General features: G+C 41.7%; 2 protein-coding genes across 2 annotated transcripts in view; both read left to right on the forward strand.

Moving 5' to 3' along the window:
• The first annotated feature begins 300 nt into the window (after positions 1-300).
• On the forward strand, positions 301-4,879 carry LOC139459355 (uncharacterized). The gene is made up of 3 exons (XM_071240819.1): positions 301-391; positions 3,320-3,449; positions 3,558-4,879. Exons 1-3 carry the CDS (start codon positions 301-303, stop codon positions 4,873-4,875), a joined length of 1,539 nt encoding a protein of 512 aa, XP_071096920.1. The 3' UTR covers positions 4,876-4,879.
• A 6,662-nt stretch (positions 4,880-11,541) lies between these two features.
• The window catches only part of LOC139459170 (valine--tRNA ligase-like), a 40,840-nt gene continuing 32,435 nt past the window's right edge, over positions 11,542-19,946 (forward strand). Inside the window, exons 1-4 of the mRNA XM_071240624.1 lie at positions 11,542-11,646; positions 13,333-13,411; positions 15,251-15,351; positions 17,117-17,235. Coding sequence (XP_071096725.1) covers positions 11,542-11,646; positions 13,333-13,411; positions 15,251-15,351; positions 17,117-17,235 — 404 coding nt within the window. The remainder of the gene's footprint in view (positions 11,647-13,332; positions 13,412-15,250; positions 15,352-17,116; positions 17,236-19,946) is intronic.

Genomic DNA, 19,946 nt, shown 5'->3' on the forward strand with positions numbered 1-19,946 from the left:
ATATGTAGCAAACACCACATTGTTGGAAAAGTGCATAACAATTTTTGCAATTTATATGCAATCAAACGTCCACCTGATAACATTGACGTAAAGCATTAAACAAGCCTGTCTCCTCCTGGCGGAACATAAAGGCTTTTACAGGCTCTCATGAAATGAACACTCCAGCACGATTGGCCTATTTTGGGAATAGCTTGTCACAGTCACAAGACTATGACGGGACGTGGTCCCACCCGGGGGTGCAATTTCCAATGTTGAGGGGGCAAAGATTACGGTAGGCAGTCACGATGCAGGGTGGTATAAATGAGGGGGTATTTGTCTTGGAACTCAAAGTTGGAATCATCGTTCTCGAGACTGACTGCAAAATTCACAGCGTCTGGACGATATTCGACAGGTTTGTTTGTTACTTTATTTTCTAAGTTTTATTTGTTTGTTTGTTGTTTAACGCCGCACTCAGCAATATTCCAGCTATATGACGGCGGTCTGTAAATAATTAAGTCTGGGCCAGACAATCCAGTGACTGACATCATGAGCATCGATCCACGCAATTGGGATCGATGACATGCATCAACTAGGTCAGCGAGTCTGACCACCCGATCCCGTTAGTCGCCTCTTTCGACAAGCATAGTCGCCTTTTACGGCAAGCATGGGTTGCTGAAGACCTATTCTACCCCGGTTCTTCACGGGTCTGTCAGTTGTATTACATGTTTTATTAATGATGATGATGATGATGATGATGATGATGATGATGATGCTGTCGTTTGATAATAAGATGTTATTTGGGAAATAAGAATTTAATTGGATAATAAAAGTTTAATCGAATAATAAGACTTTAATTGGTTAATAACAGTTTAACTGGGTAAAAGAGTTTAATTGGATAAAAAGAGTTTAATAGGATAATAAGAGTTTAATTTTGTTGAAGATGGATCCTATATGCTAAAAAGATATAAAGGTATTTCTATTCTGCCTCGTGTTCTTTGCATGTCTTTCGGTGATCAAGTCAAGATGTTCATCCGTTTTAAGGGATGGAAAGTTCGAGATGTTTGTTTCTCCCAATACGCCATAAAATGGCATCCGGCTATAGTCTGGAAGGTAATTTAAGGTACCGACGTTTACTACAATATCGGGAATCACGCACGCACGAATACGGTGTTAGCGTTGGGTGTCTTAACGTGCGTGATTCCCGTGCACCCTTTCGTGTTGAGTTGATTGGTTCTACTGTGTCATATGGCCCTGTGACGCAGGGGTAGCATTATGCTGATGGCTGTTTCAATGAATGAAATATGAAATATAGTGATAGCTAAATAGACAGATTTTTTATTCATACACAGATTGTCTTTTAATGTAATATCCAGTTATGTATGACTGTTTAATAATCTCATACCAACTTTGACTGGAGTAGGTCAAATAGTTTTTCAGATATTGTAGTAAACGTCGGTACCTTAAATTACCTTCCAGACTATACCTTAGTCTGTCACATGATTTGTTGTGTTCAAGGATAATATTGATCAGTATGTAAAGCTCCACATATACCACCGACAAAAATGTGGGAACTGATGTTGAGATAGTGAATGTGTGATGAAGTCTGTAAAATTAATTTCGGTCGTGTTGATCTGTATATCTGGTGTGTCCACCATGTTGGGCGATACATGCACGACACCTTGATGGCATCCGTTTTAAGGGTTAGAAAATTCGAGATGTTTGTTTGTCCCAATACCGTCCATAAAATGGCATCCTGCTATAGTCTGGAAGGTAATTTAAGGTACCGACGTTTACTACAATATCGGAAATCACGCACGCACGAATACGGTGTTAGCGTTTGGCTTCCCGTGCACCCTTTCGAGTTGAGTTGATTGGTTCTACTGTGTCATATGGCCCTGTGACGCAGGGGTAGCATTATGCAGATGGCTGTTTCAATGAATGCTCGTTCCACCCGTGACGAACAGGTCTGGTTGTTGATGAAATATAGTGATAGCCAAATAAGAAAAATATTTTATTCATTTCGTCAAGATATCGCTGGCCAGTCAATGTCCATTCACAATAACCAAATCAGAATTCGTTAGTGTTAGCAGGAACGGATTTGAATCTATTGCGTAGTGCAATTAATGTAATGAGAGCCTGCCATAGGTCTCATTGCAGCCCCACCCGTTTGACGGTACTTGTCCAACAGTCGAGAAATTACACTTTTCCTTAGATCCCATACATTCGCGGGCAACTTGGGATACTTACGTCCAATCCCTCCCCTCCCTTTCGTACAATTTAAGCAGTTCCATAAGAAATGGAGAGTACACACAACTCGCTCACTGTTTTTGAACATCTGGATTGTCACACTTATTTTTGCCGTCGACTATCAATACCCGTACACATTTTTCATGACATTATTGGACCGCCTCGGCGGCCCAGTGGATAGAGTGTCTGCCCACAGAGCGGAAGGTCGGTGGTTATATCCCCGGCAGCGTCATACCAAAAGATGTTACACGAAGGTACATGTTGTTTCCCTGCCTAAGACAAGCGTGGTACTTGTTGTTACCCTGCCTAGTGTTTGGCATTTTGGGGGAAAACAAGTTGGCTCGGTGTATACTGTTCGCAGTAGGGCATTCATGTTAAACTGTGGCATGTTATCCCAGTGGGCTGGATCTATAAAACAAGCATTAGTCTGGACTAGTACAAACCTTTGATCTCACCTCCACCCATGATGGACTACCTTATATATAGGTTACCACGGTTATGATCGTAAGAGACGACCAAATGGATCGCTGACTTGGTTGCGAGCATGTCATCGTAACCTGAAGGCACAGATCGTTGCTCATATTATAACTGGGCTCTCTGGTCCACTCACTCCAACGTCCCATGAAGATCCAGGGTAGAATAGGTCTTCAGCAACCCATGCTTGACGTAAAAGGCGACTATGCTTGTCGTAAGAGGCGACTAACGGGGTCGGGTGATCAGGCTCGCTGATTAGCTCGAAGCATGTCGTCGTATCCCAATTGCGTGGCTCTATGCTCATGATGTCAATCATTGGATTGTCTGTTCCAGACTCGATTATTTACAGACGCCGTCATATAGCTGGAATACTGCTGAGTGGGGAGTAAAACAAATTTGATTTCCCAATTTACTGAAAACAAACGTCGGAAAGATTGAAAATTATTCGACGCTGAGGTTGCATTACTGCTGACCATCGCAAAATTGTACTATAAGTTGAAATAATGTTGTTCTATTTTCAAACAGTTGGAGAATTTTCTAGTGGCCCATTGTGTGAAATCTATTGGACAGCTGTAGCCCGTGAAAGAGACAATCAAAATATTCATTTTTCTTCTTCCAGCTATGGAAGGTGTTGTAAAGACTCTGATGGTGCTGGTCATAGCGTGTGCCATCGGTGCTTGTCTTGGCATGCCGTCTACAGGACGTCCTGATGGTCCTGGTCGTCCTTTGGAGGAGGTTAACATGACGAGGCCTGACGATCAGCTGGAAATCGGTGCAGACCGGAGACGGGACCCTGCAGATCAACGACAAAATGCCACAGAAGGGAGACCGGAAAAGGAGGGGGTAAACATGACGAGGCCTGACGATCAGCTGGAAATCGGTGCAGACCGGAGACGGGACCCTGCAGATCAACGACAAAATGCCACAGAAGGGAGAGCAGAAAACCAGCGGAAAGACGCCGCAGAAGGAAGACCGAAACCTGAAGATCAGCGGAAAGACGCTGCAGAAGGGAGGCCGATACCAGAAGATCAGCAGAAAGATGCTGCAGAAGGGAGACCGAAACCGGAAAACCAGCAGAAAGACGCCGCAGAAGGGAGACCGAAACCTGAAGATCAGCAGAAAGACGCTGCAGAAGGGAGACCGAAACCAGAAGATCAGCAGAAAGACGCCGCAGAAGGGAGACCGATACCTGAAGATCAGCAGAAAGACGCCGCAGAAGGGAGGCCGATACCAGAAGATCAGCAGAAAGACGCCTCAGAAGGGAGACCGATACCTGAAGATCAGCAGAAAGACGCCGCAGAAGGGAGGCCGATACCAGAAGATCAGCAGAAAGACGCCTCAGAAGGGAGACCGATACCTGAAGATCAGCAGAAAGATGCTGCAGAAGGGAGACCGAAACCTGAAGATCAGCAGAAAGATGCTGCAGAAGGGAGACCGATACCTGAAGATCAGCGGAAAGACGCCGCAGAAGGGAGACCGATACGAGAAGATCAGCAGAAAGACGCCGCAGAAGGGAGACCGATACCAGAAGATCAGCAGAAAGACGCCTCAGAAGGGAGACCGATACCAGAAGATCAGCAGAAAGGCGCCGCAGAAGGGAGACCGATACCAGAAGATCAGCAGAAAGGCGCCGCAGAAGGGAGACCGATACCAGAAGATCAGCAGAAAGACGCTGCAGAAGGGAGGCCGATACCAGAAGATCAGCAGAAAGACGCTGCAGAAGGGAGACCGATACGAGAAGATCAGCAGGAGGATGCTGCAGAAGGGAGACCGAAACTGGAAAACCAGCGGAAAGACGCCGCAGAAGGGAGACCGATACCAGAAGATCAGCAAAAAGATGCTGCAGAAGGGAGACCAAAACCGGAAAACCAGCGAAAAGACGCCGCAGAAGGGAGACCGATACCAGAAGATCAGCAGGAGGATGCTGCAGAAGGGAGACCGAAACCGGAAAACCAGCGGAAAGACGCCGCAGAAGGGAGACCGATACCAGAAGATCAGCAGAAAGACGCCGCAGAAGGGAGACCGAAAACTGAAGATCAGCGGAAAGACGCCGCAGAAGGGAGACCGAAACCTGAAGATCAGCGGAAAGGCGCTACAGAAGGGAGAAATGAGCGGAATGGTGCTGTAGAGGAGAGACCGAAACCTGATCAGCTGAAGGACAGCGAGGCAATTTGATATACCGACCATACCATGCCCCAAATATATACCGACGTGGACTTCATGCATACATGTACTTCGATATGTTCTTCTTTTTCACATAACGGTGGCGATACATTTTTGAGTAAATATCTAAAAGAGAAGTTATCCGTGAAACTACGCTCCCAATGACATTTGCTATCAGAAAACACACATACATTGTTTGTCAATATGAAAGCTAAAAATCAACATACCCTCTGCTGTAAATGACGTTTTCGAATTTCGTAAAATATTCCTAAAATAAAGAAATACCCAGTTGTACGTGTACGTAAACATGATAAATGACTTCAGCGACGTTTATTGATGCTTTCGAATTGTTAAACCAAATCAACATTATAAATACATGAAATAATTATTACTTTGTATTTCTTTAGACGTCTTGTCATATGAATCTACTGTATCTGATTTTCTCTTAATTGAAATGTAAAATCAACTTTGAATAATAAATTCCCCTTTCTTCGTCAATTATCATATGTATTTCTTTAATTAGTGAGTGAGTGAGTTAAGATTTAACGCCATAGCGTGACGAGATTTCTTTAATTAAAGTCGCCAGACGTTGTTTATGTTTCGGAAATATTCCAGCTATATGACGGCGGTCTGTAAATGAGTCTGGATCAGTCAATCCAGTGACTGACATAATGAGCATCGATCTACGCAATTGGGATACGATGACATGCATCAACCAAGTCAGCGAGCCTGACCACCCGATCCCGTTAGTCGCCCCCAACGACCAGCATTGGTTGCTAGGGACCGATTCTAAACCTGAATGGCCACTGAGATAACGTACACGCTTATTATGGTGAAAGGGGGCGGTCGGGTAGCCTGGTGGTTAAAGCGTTCGCTCGTCACGCCGAAGACACGGGTTCGATTCCCGACATGGGTACAAAGTGTGAAGCCCATTTCTGGTGTCCCCCGCCGAGATATTGCTGGAATATTGCTAAAAGCGTAGCCGTCTATCCAATTCATCCCACAGGTGCTCTATCGGGTTCAAATCCGGGGATCTGGAGGGCCAGGGGAGAACATCAACGATGTTGTTGTGTGGACAGGCTCTTGTGATCCGCGCTGTCTGTGGTCAAGCGTTGTCCTGCTGCATTGAATACAACGTTGCCGTTGGCTGCAATTGGGAGTACGTGTGGTAGGAGAATTTCGTTGATATATCGTTGAGCCGTAACAATGTCCTTGATATGGACAAAACTTGTCATGCCATGATTAGAGATAGCCGCCCACATCATAACGCTACCCCCACCAAACCTGTTCACTTCCTATACGCAGTTTCCGGAGTAACGTTCTCCCCGACGTCTGTAGATCCGTGCTCTTCCATGCCCTCAACGGAGGAGAAATCTTGATTCGTCACTGAACCAGGCATCTCTCCATCGCAGTTGAGGTCATGCCCTGTAATGACGACACAAATGCAGTCGTTGTTGACGATTTTGTCGACTCAATATGACGCGTCGAACAGGACGTTTTGCTCGTAGACCTGCTGATATAAAACGGTTTCGTACGGTCTTGTCGGTGATTCTGCGCAGTACGGGTATTCATGTAGGTGGCACAGTCGGATGAAGCGATCTTGAGCGGGGGTGGTTACTCTTGGTCGTCCCTTTCTTGGCCGATCACGTGTTGACCCATGCTGTTGAAACCGATCCCATAGCCTTGTGATGGTGATGGGTGCTACATTGAAAACCCAGCTACAGCTAATCGGGATTCCCCTGCATGCAAGCGGCCTATGACGTTGTTTCTTTGCACTTCTGTTAATCTTGGCATGTTGTTGAACTGTCACTGTTTGATTGACGCAGATGCCATGCAATAAAAAAACCCATGCACTTTAATACCGTTCATAGTGATGTTGCACGTGCAGTACCTGCAGCTCCATGGCCCTTTTGTTAAGCACTGGGTGTTTTTTTTTTCGAATCGTACGTGTTTCCCGACTAATGGTTTGCATGTCCTTGTTGTGATCATTTTATTCCGAGAAATGTGTCACTCACACTATAACACATTAAACCTCTTCATGTTGCACCTTTTGGTCCGCTAATTTTGCTTTTATGGCCAAACATGTCCGTTTTGAGTATATGTCTTATCAGCGGAATAACTTGTTTTCACTTTATAAGTATTAGCATGCATTTACAATGCCTGTCAGGTAAGCGAATGGCGTATTACGATGGGGAAAAACTGTGTTTGTGCAAATACAACACCATAAATGTATCTTGTTCCAGGCAAGGGAGTTAACTGACCTTCAAAGTCCAATTTCCACCCTTGCCGAACTAGGCTGGAATTATGGAGTTTCGCTTTGGCTGGACTGACGAGTCTATGCATAGTCCAATCAAAATCGCGTATTAAACAAAAATCGACACCCGGTTCGTAAACTGCAGTGCAGATTTCAGTCGACTGCAGGATTTGCAAAGCATGTATACCGCCAGCACGGCTTCAACAGATATTTTCCAAATCTTTCCATGTTTTTAATCAAGGCGCTCACGTGATTTGATAAACTTCGCGAAGTAAGACCGTTTTAATTACACTATAGATTTTGATTATCGATCAGTTCATCTTGACCGGGCGCTGCCATTTTGTTTGAAGCAAATGCAAATAGGAGGGACACAGAAGGGACATAACTCGTAATAGCCACTGGTGGCGCAACAATCGGGCCCAGAAATTCCAGACGAGTACGGATACCACGGTGTGGCGGTAACGAGCACTAACATCTGATTATTAATGAAGATGGCGCTAACAAGAACTAAGATCTGATTTTAATGAGATGCAGAAAAAATAATGTTAAATGTCAGACCCATTTTTTAAATAACATATTTGTAATGTATGTCCATACTTCTTCGTGATAATATATTTTTCAATTTGTACAAAGAAATCGGAAAGTGTGCTGAACATTACCATGTATCCTTGCTTGATTACGGTTTAAGAGTGAGTGAGTGTGTTGGGTTTAACGGCTTTTAACAGTATTCCAGTTATATCGCGGCGTGTCAGCTTAATGCTGGAGGAAAGCCCAAAGTGATGCAGGTCTCAGGCGTTTACCTTTTCGGTGAAAACCCCACGAGTACGGGTATGTTGCTGACAAACCTGGAACATTATCGGGGCGAACCGGGATTCGAACCCACAATCATTGGTTTCTGTCGTGCCCAAGGGATGCAACTCTGCAAAGCGAATCGCGGCGCCTAAGACGACTGGGCCACCCGTGCCCCCGATTACGGTGTAAGAATGGAAGAAATATACCACAGGTTGTAATCAATAAAGCTGTATGATTTCATATTTACTCACCAACTTCTAGAACGCAGTCAAACAACTATTTTGACTTGTAATACAATCTACTGATTGTTTTGTCACAGGAAAAGTGTAAAACGAACGAAATTGTCACTCAGGCAATTTATAAAACGCCTAAATATTTCAGTTACTTCACAAAATTGACTTAAACATCTGTCCATCTATTTTATTATGATAATGACTTTCAAACATTTTGATGTTTAATTTCTGAAAATTAATTGACGGGAAATGATTGGATTAAAAGGAAACGAAAGTTATTTATGTTTTATTGCTTCTAATCCTGGCATGAGTCTAATGGGATGTTTTAAGCCCTTTTGAACTTTTTAATAAGTTTTAGTCAATCTGTTAAGAAGATTGGCCGATTTTTCAGTCAATTTGTATAATTTGTATATAAGCCACATTTTACACATTGACTATCACATCTATACGCCTACAAACGAAACGGCTTGTTAAGACAACGACTTAATGTTGGCTGTCTCGCATCAAAGAACTTCCGAACGATAACGTGGTAACAAGAATGATATTATAAATGTTACATAAATGCTATAGCAAATGAATGAAAACAAAATGAAAACAACCGACAAAAGTTTTTCGTATAATATTGGGCAGTTACGTTGTTCGAGGAATGTATCCGAACAGTATCCCATACACGTGCAGCTGTACAAAGGAACTTGGTATTTGTAATAATCTCATATTCTATAATATATATAGCGTTTTGGGATATTATAACTCGTGTTCGTTTCTCAACTGATCACGTACGTTTGGTTAATGTGTTCCACATAGGTGTCAAGTTTCATTGGTCAGCTGAGAAAGCACACGTGACAACTATGTTCATGATGTCCACGGTTCTTTAAATAAATACACTGATTTTGATAAAAATGAACAATCAACGTATTATCGGCTAACCCTTGGAACAAATTGTTTTGGTTTTCTATCGGCACTTCACGCCCAGATATGGGTATATTCCATCTGCTTTAGTAATTAGTAAGTAAACCTACACGTACAAACACTTATACTTTGGTTGGTTGGTTGGTTTGTTGTTTAACGCCTCACTCAGCAATATTCCAGCTATATGACGGCGGTCTGTAGATATCGAGTCTGAGACAGACAATCCAGTGATTGATATCATGAGCATCAATCCACGCAACTGGGACATGACATGCATCAACCAAGTCAGCGAGCCTGACCACCCGATCCCGTTAGTCGCCTTTTACGACAAGCATGGGTTGCTGAAGACCTATTCTACCCCGGAATCTTCACGGGGCACTTATACTTTGGACAAATCACTGTGCAAGTGAGTGATCAATCAATCAACATATTATCGGTTAACCCTTCGATTGTCAAACTAAACAAATTCCTCTCTTGCTGTGCTGTCACATGCATATTGTTATAAGGTTAAAATGCATCTAAAAAACATTAGAAAATTGTAACAAAATTGTAACAAAATTGTAACAAATAAAACCTTGGATAGCTTCAATGATGTAGTTGCATTATACATAAAGTTCGTGACATTAACTTGGGTAAGAAGGGAATTTATAGAGAAAGGACATTTCACATTTGCCATCGGATTGTTTCCACGTTGTCGTCGTTTAGTTACCTAATGAGCAGAGAGCAAGGACCGGAAAATGAATTCTGATGGAGACAGTTCAGAGTAAGGGCCGACAGACCAAGCACTCCTTGTCTAAAGGATCCTTGGCTACCAGGCAAGTTGTAGAACCATGGCTTACGTTGACTATGACGTCGCGGAACGACAATACGTTAGGTAACTGTTGTAGGGGCCAGTTAACCTCACAACGCAGTTGCGACAATATCACATAACATGTCAAACATTCACCACATCAGACCTGGATTTATAAGCTGATCTTAAATTGAATAACTACCCAAGAACGAGAGATGCTATAGAGGAACCACTAACTATACCTGTCATATATTCATTGAGTAGACATCAAGTGAATGACGACAAATACACAGGTGTAGGGTTCATTCTCTGTTGCTTACAAGCTATGCAGCTCATCGATCGGGGCATTTACATATTATTATGATACAGGCCAAGGAAAGGTTGATACAGGAGGATGTACAGAGTTATGACATGAAACATGGATGACAACGAGGTTGATTTATTTGTTGTCTAACACCACACTCAGCAATATTCCAGCTATATGACGGCGGTCTGTAAATAATCAAGTGTGACCAGACAACCCAGTGATTGATATCATGAGCATCGATCCACGCAATTGGGATCGATGACATGCATCAACCAAGTCAGCGAGCCTGACCACCCGATCCCGTTAGTCACCTCTAATGTCGAGCATAGTCGCCTTTTACGGCAAGCATGGGTTACTGAAGACCTACACTGCCCCGAATATATGAACTGAACTTCATTGTTGTCTTAATAATACGTACATGTGTTTGCTGTATACTAAAGTACATCGTTACATACGCATGTATTTTATGTCCCGCCAAGTTTTGCAGAGGATGTAGAATTGCAGGGAACGTAGAAAAGTGGTTCGTCGATCACGTTTCGTTTCCGGACCATAAACTCATAAACCATTGTTACTTTTTCATGCAACTTTGTATACACATCAGGCATACACTGAACTGGTGCCTTGTCCTATTCGGGAATATTTCTTTGCGTTTCCATGGCAACAAGTAAGACTTCAAACGAGGCTAGGGATTGTTTCCAGAGCATAGTTCATCAAATGATTCGCATAAAATTGTATGTATCAGGCAAGTGCTGAACTGGTAGGTTTTGCTATTGAGGTGTTTTTGTTGTTTTTAGCTTTTTAGGTTCAAATGATGCTTTCATTTTGCGGATTACTCATCTGTCATACTGTCAGTTGTACTCACAACCCTTTTTTTATATATTGATGTATATGACGTATATATTGTGTGACTAATGCACGTATTCAAATTTTGGGGGTATTGATAACTTCGTGTTCAGTTTACATCCGACAGTCGATAGTATACCAAAAAACATATGCATAGGCAAACCGGGGTTTCATTTACGGCCTCAAATAAATCAACCTTTTTTAGTATTTTATGTCTATTGACATAACACTATTACATGACATGAATAAAAATAAAGCTATGAAACACAATAAGGGCGGATCCAGCATCCAAAATATCAAAAAACTGTCTCATATAATTTTACTGCCTACAACATACTACATTTAATTTTCAAGGGGGGGTGGAGTGGTGGAGAGAGAGAGATCCGGAACGTCACAACAGACTTCACTTGAACGATGTTAATCCCGACACTGCGTGTAACAAAAATGACGCTGCAAGGAGCTCAATGTTATCCATACCGCGCATAAGGCTGAAACTTTACGTTACCAAATTTGTGAAATATGCTGCTCAGAGTTTGTAGATGTTGTCAAAATGGCAGCCTCCTGGTGTCACATGCGATTTTTCTATCAAAGATATGGCCTAAAAATATACAAGGGGCATCGGATTCATGCAGCGAGTGCATGGAAACGCTATACGGTATTTGTCAGCTTAATTCAGCAATTTACTGTGACTTTATGTTGTTGACACTGCAGGGGCCATAGCAAAGCGTAAATTTGCTATGAATTTACAAATATGTCATCAGCTGGCTGTCACGGCTGTTTGCCACCAGCTGGTCCAGCCTTAGAATCTAACAGTTTCACACAGTTTCAGCCCACTAGTCCTTATAATGAGAACATATAGCAAAAACCCTAAAAATGACACATTTCTACTAGTCGTTATGATACCTTTACTATTTGGCAGTTTGGACTAGTGCCAATTTCTAACGCTGTGGTCATACCTGAATTGCAGACTTTTATACCATAAGATTAAGATTTCTATCCTTTGTAGCATGTATTCACTAATACCAGAGACCATATGATAGAGGATCTCTGTTAATACTTTGCACAAGTAATCTATTGTGCACATGTGAATCGTATGATTACCACTGCTTATACACAGTAACGAAGTGCACGAAAATATGTTGTTTGTTTGTTGTTTCCCATAGCACTCATAAATATTCCAGCTATGCATCAACAATTCAGCCTCTTACGATAAGCATGGGTTGCTGAAGAACAATTCCTACTCGGATCTTTATGCATCGAAAATCTGTGCCTATGAAAGAGAGAAATCAATCTGGTTTGGTTTTGCCGAAAATGTAAATGGGACTAATTCATATTTGACTAACTGTACTTGAAAATTTGTTGAAGTCTTGCTTCTGCATTGAAATTACTTCATAGAGTATACAACCATATCACTATAATTAGTACTGTAACCAGGTTTTCTTGGTTTCTTGAATATAGTTCAACAGAAACAAAACTTGAAATAGATTTATTTACAAAAACAACAACTAAAATACAAATATATACACCTGCTACAGTAGTAAATTTCACACTGTGGAACTAAATAAACTCTGATAAAGTCATTTGTGTATAAAGTCATGGAAAAGTCATAAACTTGCGGGCTTGCTATATAGGTACATGAGTGTACGAACCCTGTTCAGATCTAATTGATACTCAAGCTTAGATAATGACACTTGTCTGTTCCCATGTGGAGACCAGGATATATATCTCCCTACCAGAGAGCCACCATGGGGTCCTACAGTCAGGACATGACTGTGATGTAGGGTCATGTCTTGACTGTAGGACCCCATCGTAGCTCTCGGCTAATATCTCCCAGCAATTAATCTATGCTTGCAAGGCACCTACATGGATCAGGTGGTGATGAGGTTGATTGTGTGTCATCATACCCAGATGAAGTGGGATGATGCTCATGGCATCAACCACTGGTTTGTCTGGCCCAGACTCTATTTTGTACAGACCGCCGTCTTATAGCCGGAATATTGCTGATTGGGACATTAAACAGCAAACAAAGAAACATACATGATATGGTCAGACTGGTGATGTTTGTTCAACATGTTGTGATATATTTGTGGAACCTGTATGGTAATGAAAGTCTTGTTTGTACATTGTGAGATATTGAGACTATTTCGTGCTTTTTGTAAAGTACGAGAAAACCAGATTTTAACGAGTTGCAAAGAAATGAGTTTTTCAGACTTCACAAGATGAGACATACATGGTAGTCGACAAAAAGCATAAAATATGTCTTTTTATGACTTTTGATGTAAATAAGACTTTTATCCTTTTCACATAACTGCATATGTCCACTCGTTTATATAACAAACAGGCCTATTCAACGACTACTGGTAGCAGAAACCCAGAGCAAACATCTTCCAGAGTGTCTACTCCCCCAGGAGAGAAGAAAGGTAAGAAGCTTGATGTCATCCATCCTTTGAGAGATACATTCAGGGATGGATCATTTAATATTTGGTAGACATTATTTCAAGAAAGTAGGAACAAGACAAGTTTTTTTGTATTGCTCAACGCATACCGTATTTGACGCAATAAGCGCCCTGGGCGCTCTCAAAATTAGAAATAGGGGGCTGTTATTAGAATATAATTTTGGTGAGAGAAAAAACAGAGTTGAAAGATCGTAAATTTCGTGGTTTATGCCGACAGCCTGAAATGATACAAAAGAAAAGTATGTTCGTATCATACACGACAGATATATTTTCCAGAATTTGATTGCCCATAATTAAGGGTGCATATAACACATGAGTGTGTATTATACACGAATAAATATGTCTTGTGTACATTGATCAATCAGAAGGGGTGCTAACTGGGATTGTTTACTAGCCAATATATTAGCAAATATCGCCGTGGGCACTTATTAGAGCGGGGCGCTTATTACATCGAATACAGTATTTATTTTAACAGGGCATCCAGCATGTCCAGCAGACAAATGTGTATTTTTCTCTTTTGTCTTTTTGGAAAATAAAATATGGTTAATTTATAATATAAACTTAAAGTAACCAATCATGATACTATATCTATCTCAGTGATGACAATTTTTAGATCACCTGAACAGAAGGAAACAGTTGTTCTTGGTTGGGTTGGTATAGCTCGTCCAAATACACTCGATTAATATGGAAGTGCTCGCCCAAACGCACCTGTTGCGCATGTTCTTTTTTGTGGTAAATCTCGTGCGTGTCATGCTGATGAGATGGACCACTACGTTGAATGGGGTAACATGTGGAAGTTGACATTTATTCGTTGTGGGACGAAGACGTCCTCAGAGCTCCAGTCAGGAGATTGCCATTGCTAATACTAGAATTAACTTCCATTATCCACTTTATAACAGAAAGTGGTCAATTATTCACTTTTGATGAGTATATAGAAACATTACATATTGGGGCGATTTAGTTAGTGTGGCAATGAAGGTTTGTGTTTCTGTCTTCTGTTTCTGTTTACTTAAAATGCCCGACATGATATTTTTGACTTGTTTATTTAACGGGGAATAACGTGCCTCATTCCCATCACCTGATAAGACCACACTTATCTTATTTATGGTTTATAGATTTCATGCTAACCAATTAGCTTGAGTCAGTCGAAATATTGGTATTAATACGTATGTGCAGCTCTACGGTTTTGTTGGTAGAAAATCTTGTTTTAGTGGTAAAAATAAATGCTAATACTCTATTAAGTGCACAATGTTCAACAAAAATCACAAATTCTTGTGTCCGAGCTGATGAATTGCCTAAGTAATATTTTGTTTTTCATTTGGAACAGGGCCTCATAAAGATGTTTTATTGTGCCCTTTTACAATGTAAGTGTGGCAACAAGAACGATACTTTTGATCCTTTTACGATATTGGTGAATGATATTTCACCTTGACCTTCATAATAAGAAAAGTTTGTCCCATATAAAGTGAGTGAGCGAGTAGGGTTTAACACTGCTTTTAACAATATTCCGGTTATATTACGGTGTGTCAGCTTAATGTGGGAGGAAAGCCCGAAGTGATGCAGGTCTTAGATGTTTACCACTTTGATGAAACCCACAATCATAGATTTCAGGTGTGCCCAAGGGATGCAACTCTGCACAGCAAATTGTGATGCCCTAGATGACTGGGCCACCCGAGAAATATTTTGTGAATTTTGCTCTCAGGATGTTCATATGATCTTTTTCCATGTTTTTGTCCTGTTTACTTGAGCATTTTACGTTTATCGGTGACTTTATTTAATAAAAAGTTATTGCTTTTTTCACAGATGTTTCTGGCCCCCTCCCGCCCACCTACACCCCGGAGTATGTGGAGTCAGGGTGGTACGAGTGGTGGGTACAGCAAGAATTCTTCACCCCACAGGCACAGGTAAGTCTACCAGATCTGTTTCAAAAATGATCTTTGTGCTACGACAATCGTAAGCCTATGGAAATACCTTGAGGAATGCATCTTCCCGAGGCAAGATAGTTAACCGACTTTAAAAGTCCAGTTTCCGACCTTGCCGAAATTAGGCTGGAATACCTGGGCTCGATCGTAGCGCCACCAGTGGCTATTACGAGTTATGTCCCTTCCATGCCTCTCCTATGGACCAATCAGATTCCACCTCTCGTACAAATATAGATACACATTCAAGCCAGATTAATTGGTTTGATACGATTACTTGATCCGAATCAAAAGGAATGACCGCCGTGTTGTGACAACAACTTTGAGTTGACAGTGTCGCCTCAAATTGGATTGCCCACTTATTAAGAATATAAACTTCGCTTGTGGTTCTCTTTTATTGCATGCATGCGCTTCTAAGATCAAAGGATGTATAGTGTGAAAAGTTAACTAGTAGAACAATCGTATTTCCGGGACTTGCCGCGGATGTTTTCAAACAGATTATTAGAACTCCATTCAGCGATATATGGTTGATTATGCTATGAGAAGCGTTATGTGCCAACGAACAACAATACAATCATGTCTGTGTAAAACTCTCAGTATTAAACATGTTAAAAGTGTACATAAATTTTGGGAGCCATGTGTTACCGCGCGTAGTAACCAAGGTAGCGCTTTATCAAAGAGCACAATAGCGAGGGATCACTATACTTTGCAAAGTTCACCAAATCACGTGAGAACCTTGATTAAAAACATGAAAAGATTGGGAAAATATCTGTAGACAATGAGTTTGTAATGCACATGCTTTGCAAACCCTGCAATCGACCGAAATCTGCATTTCAGTTAACGAACTGGATTTCAATTTCAATGCGTGATTTTGATTGGACTATGCATTGACTCGTTAATCCAGACTCCATAATACCAGCCTAGTTCGGCAAGGGTGGAATCTGGACTTTTTTGTCAGTTACTTGCCTCGGGAAGATGTGTGGAATTGGACACTGCGTTACAGTCCATAGTTAGGCAGTTTTTGTTAATCACTTGGTGTACAAAAGTTTTGAGAAGCCATAAAGGTCTATTTGGCTTATAATCCTCAGTCACCAACCATTGTTTTGTAGTGTACTCCTTCAAGCTATAATTGCTAACAGGAATGATATAAGCATGTTAATATTATAAAGTTATTATTTTTTATGTTAGTATGTCTTGTTAATTTCTTAAATGTATTACAAGCCCTTAAAGGAATAGTAATTGGTGGGGGATGAGATTTTGTCTTAGGACTGTATCATATTTTGCTGACTGACACACACGCACGCACAATTATGTAACATCTAACACCCCCTCTCTTTTATTAAGGACCAGTCTGTAAATAATGTTCAAATTAATAACCTGTGTTTGACAAAATAGAACCGAGTCATTAAAAGTGTGATGACCGCATGGGAGTCTTTCTGGTTTTGAGTCTGCCCCAAAGTGAAACACAAGTTATTATTATCTGGTGCCTCCTTTGGCAAGTGATTGTGTTCAGACAGACACACACACACACACACACACACACCGGTGCACACACTCACATACAGATTAAAATACAAAATGCAGCAAAGAGGGTTTGGGTTCCTGGTGCAGTCAGACTGGTTAGGCCATCAACAGCTCAGCGCCCTTGCCCCTTGCCCCCCCCCCCATTACATGCAGATTGGGACTTCTCCGGGGAAGTGCTGCCCAGTCGAACCCATCAAGAACTTATTACTATTATCATTGGTTACAGGGACTGGTTGGAGGGAAGGAGCCCCCCTTCGTGATGGTCCTCCCGCCCCCCAATGTGACTGGTACACTCCACCTAGGACACGCCCTCACTTGCTCTATACAAGATGCTATCATCAGATGGTAATTCTCACCTATCGTAAACCTATAGCAGGCTATTGACATTGTACAGGCCGTCGTTGCCAAAATAAGGAAACCTACAAACAAGGTAGTGTGTTGGTAGGAGTTATGTTTCTTGAGCATGCCAGGAAGGTATGATAGTGTATGTAAATCTCGATGTGTGTAGCCCATTTCTGGTGTCCCGAGCCGTGATATTGCTGGAATATTGCTAAAAAAGGCGTAAAACCATACTCACTCACGTGAATCGCGGTTCATCCTAATTATGTTCATTGGTTTCACTTAAGTGGTAAACATCTGAGACCTGCATCACTTTCGGCTTTCCTCACATGCCATGATGTAACTGGAATACTGTTCAAAGCGATGTTAAAAATGTTTATCCTCAGTAGTTTGTTTGTTTGTTGGTTTGTTTGTTTGTTGTTTAATGCCGCACTCAGCAATATCCCAGCTCTATGATGTCAGGCTGTAAATAATCGAGTCTGGACCAGACAATCCAGTGATAAACATTATGACCATCGGTCCACACAATCGGGATGTGATGACATGCATCAACCAAGTCAGCGAGCCTGCCCACACGATCCCGTTAGTTGCCTCTTATGACAAGCATATTCACTTTTTACGGGGAAGCATGGGTTGCAGAAGACCAATTCTACCCCGGATCTTCACAGTAAATCACCCCGGATCTTCATGAATTTGGGGCGTGGGGTACCCTGGTGGTTAAATTGTTTGCTCGTCACGACGAACACCGGGGTCAGATTCCCGACATGGGTACAATGTGTGAAGCCCATTCCTGGTGTCCCCTGTTGTAATATTGCTGGAATATTGCTAAAAGGGGCATAAAACCATACTCACTCACTCACTGTTCATGGGTTTGGAATCAGTATGTTTATTTCGAGAATGTTAAGACCTTTCATAATGTTCACATCTCCCTACCTCTCTGAAAATACCTTCCTGTAAGTGTCCCAGCTGAATACACATTGCAGTACTTTTTAGAATCCTTAGCAGGGATTTATTGAAGAATCTAAACTAAACCCCCCCCTGGCGGACAAATTGGGAAAAAAATCGTAATTTTGTTCAAAATTGATATTTTTATAAGGTTCACATTTTATTTGATGCAGAAATATTTTAACATTGTATTTTGAGATTTCATTCAAAGATATACCAGTAGTAAAAAACTAATCATTAAGGCCCCTTCCTATTTATTAGTCCTGTTATTGGTGAAATTCAACGCTACAAACCCTTTATAGCAATTATTGGCTATATATATATTAATTAAATTGGGATTTTTATGTTCCAAGTTGGGTTTTTTTAATGATATTTTCTGTAGATTGGGGCCAAGGAATAATTACTGAACAGGTTTAGATAAATTGTTGCTTAGTTTGAATTAAAAAAATAAATCAAACATGCACCTGGAGTTAAGAGACCCGTGAAGATCCGGGATAGAATAGGTCTTCAGCAACCCATGCTTGCCGTAAAAGGTGACTATGCTTGTCATAAGAGGCGACTAACGGGATCGGGTGTTCAGGCTCGCTGACTTGGTTTATTCATGCCATCGATCCCAATTGCGTGGATCAACGCTCATGATATCAATCAGTGGATTGTCTGGTCCAGACTCGATTATTTACAGACTGCCGTCAAATAGCTAGAATATTGCTGAGTGCGGCGTTAAACAACCAACCAACCAGCCAACCAACCAAACAACTTGGAGTTAAGAAGTATAGCTCTGTGATGTCATCAAGTTAGCTACACCAAGGATAGCAGTTGAAAATGTGCTGGGTCCATCTACTGGGCTTGCCACTGCAAGCTGGTTATGTAACTCTATTGTTTCTTCCTTTGTTCCATTGCTGGGACAGAGGTAGGTTGTCCCTGACTGTCTCATTAAATCATCAGACCGGCCTGGGTGGTAGAAGAAGCAAGGTGTGCCTGTTATTGAATATTGTGGAATATTGGATTGAGGGACCCTCCAGACTAAGATACAGAGATATATGTTAGTGTCAGTATTTGAACTGTATCACAGTTGTGTGAGTTTGGAACTGGAAGGAAGGTATTATGTCACTAAACAGCTGTCTTCTTGATCTCCCGCTTGAGGTCATCACAAACCTGGAGCGACTGTCGTGTTACAGTGTAGTTGCATTCAATGTGGAGGAGTCTACGAATTTGTCGCTTGTGACGATTCAGTTTGACAAGTTTCAATTTGTGAAACATAAGCAGGCTGAAACCCAGGTATCTACCTCCATCAGCAACAACAGCAGCAACTACAGCAAAATTGATGTGCAGTGGGGAGGTACAGATATACAGACATCTTGTTGCCATGACGATGGATGCGGTAATAATGACTTGGAGATATGTAGTGTGACTGAGCCATCCGATTTCTCATGTTCTGAGTCCTGGGATGGGTGTCATTCGGAATATTCCGAGGTTGAGACAGTGTCTGTGGAAAACAGGAATTATATTTCTCCCAACAGACGTTCTTTGACAACGTACTGCGAGACTGAAACCCATCATCATGGCTCCTCAATGTCGGGAGCCAATCAACACGGCTCCACAATGTCTGGACATAATCAGGACCACTCTGAAGTGACTGAAACCTATCACTATCGCTCCAGAACCCACCACCCTGGCTCCTCAAAATCTGCAGCCCGTCATCATGGCTCCTCGATGACATTTGGAGCCAATGAACATGACTCTTTGATGCCTGGAGCCATTCAGCACGGCTC

The sequence above is a fragment of the Haliotis cracherodii genome, unplaced genomic scaffold, assembly GCF_022045235.1.
Source record: "Haliotis cracherodii isolate W230 unplaced genomic scaffold, xgHalCrac1.p SCAF_13, whole genome shotgun sequence".
Taxonomy (NCBI): domain Eukaryota; kingdom Metazoa; phylum Mollusca; class Gastropoda; order Lepetellida; family Haliotidae; genus Haliotis; species Haliotis cracherodii.

What these genes read in the sequence shown, in the direction of transcription:
- LOC139459355 (XM_071240819.1), top strand. Translation starts at nt 301, where the DNA reads ATGAGGGGGTATTTGTCTTGGAACTCAAAGTTGGAATCATCGTTCTCG. An exon ending in GTCTGGACGATATTCGACAG is followed by an intron (nt 392 to 3,319) that starts GTTTGTTTGTTA and finishes TTCTTCTTCCAG; the next exon opens with CTATGGAAGGTGTTGTAAAG. An exon ending in GAGGAGGTTAACATGACGAG is followed by an intron (nt 3,450 to 3,557) that starts GCCTGACGATCA and finishes AAACATGACGAG; the next exon opens with GCCTGACGATCAGCTGGAAA.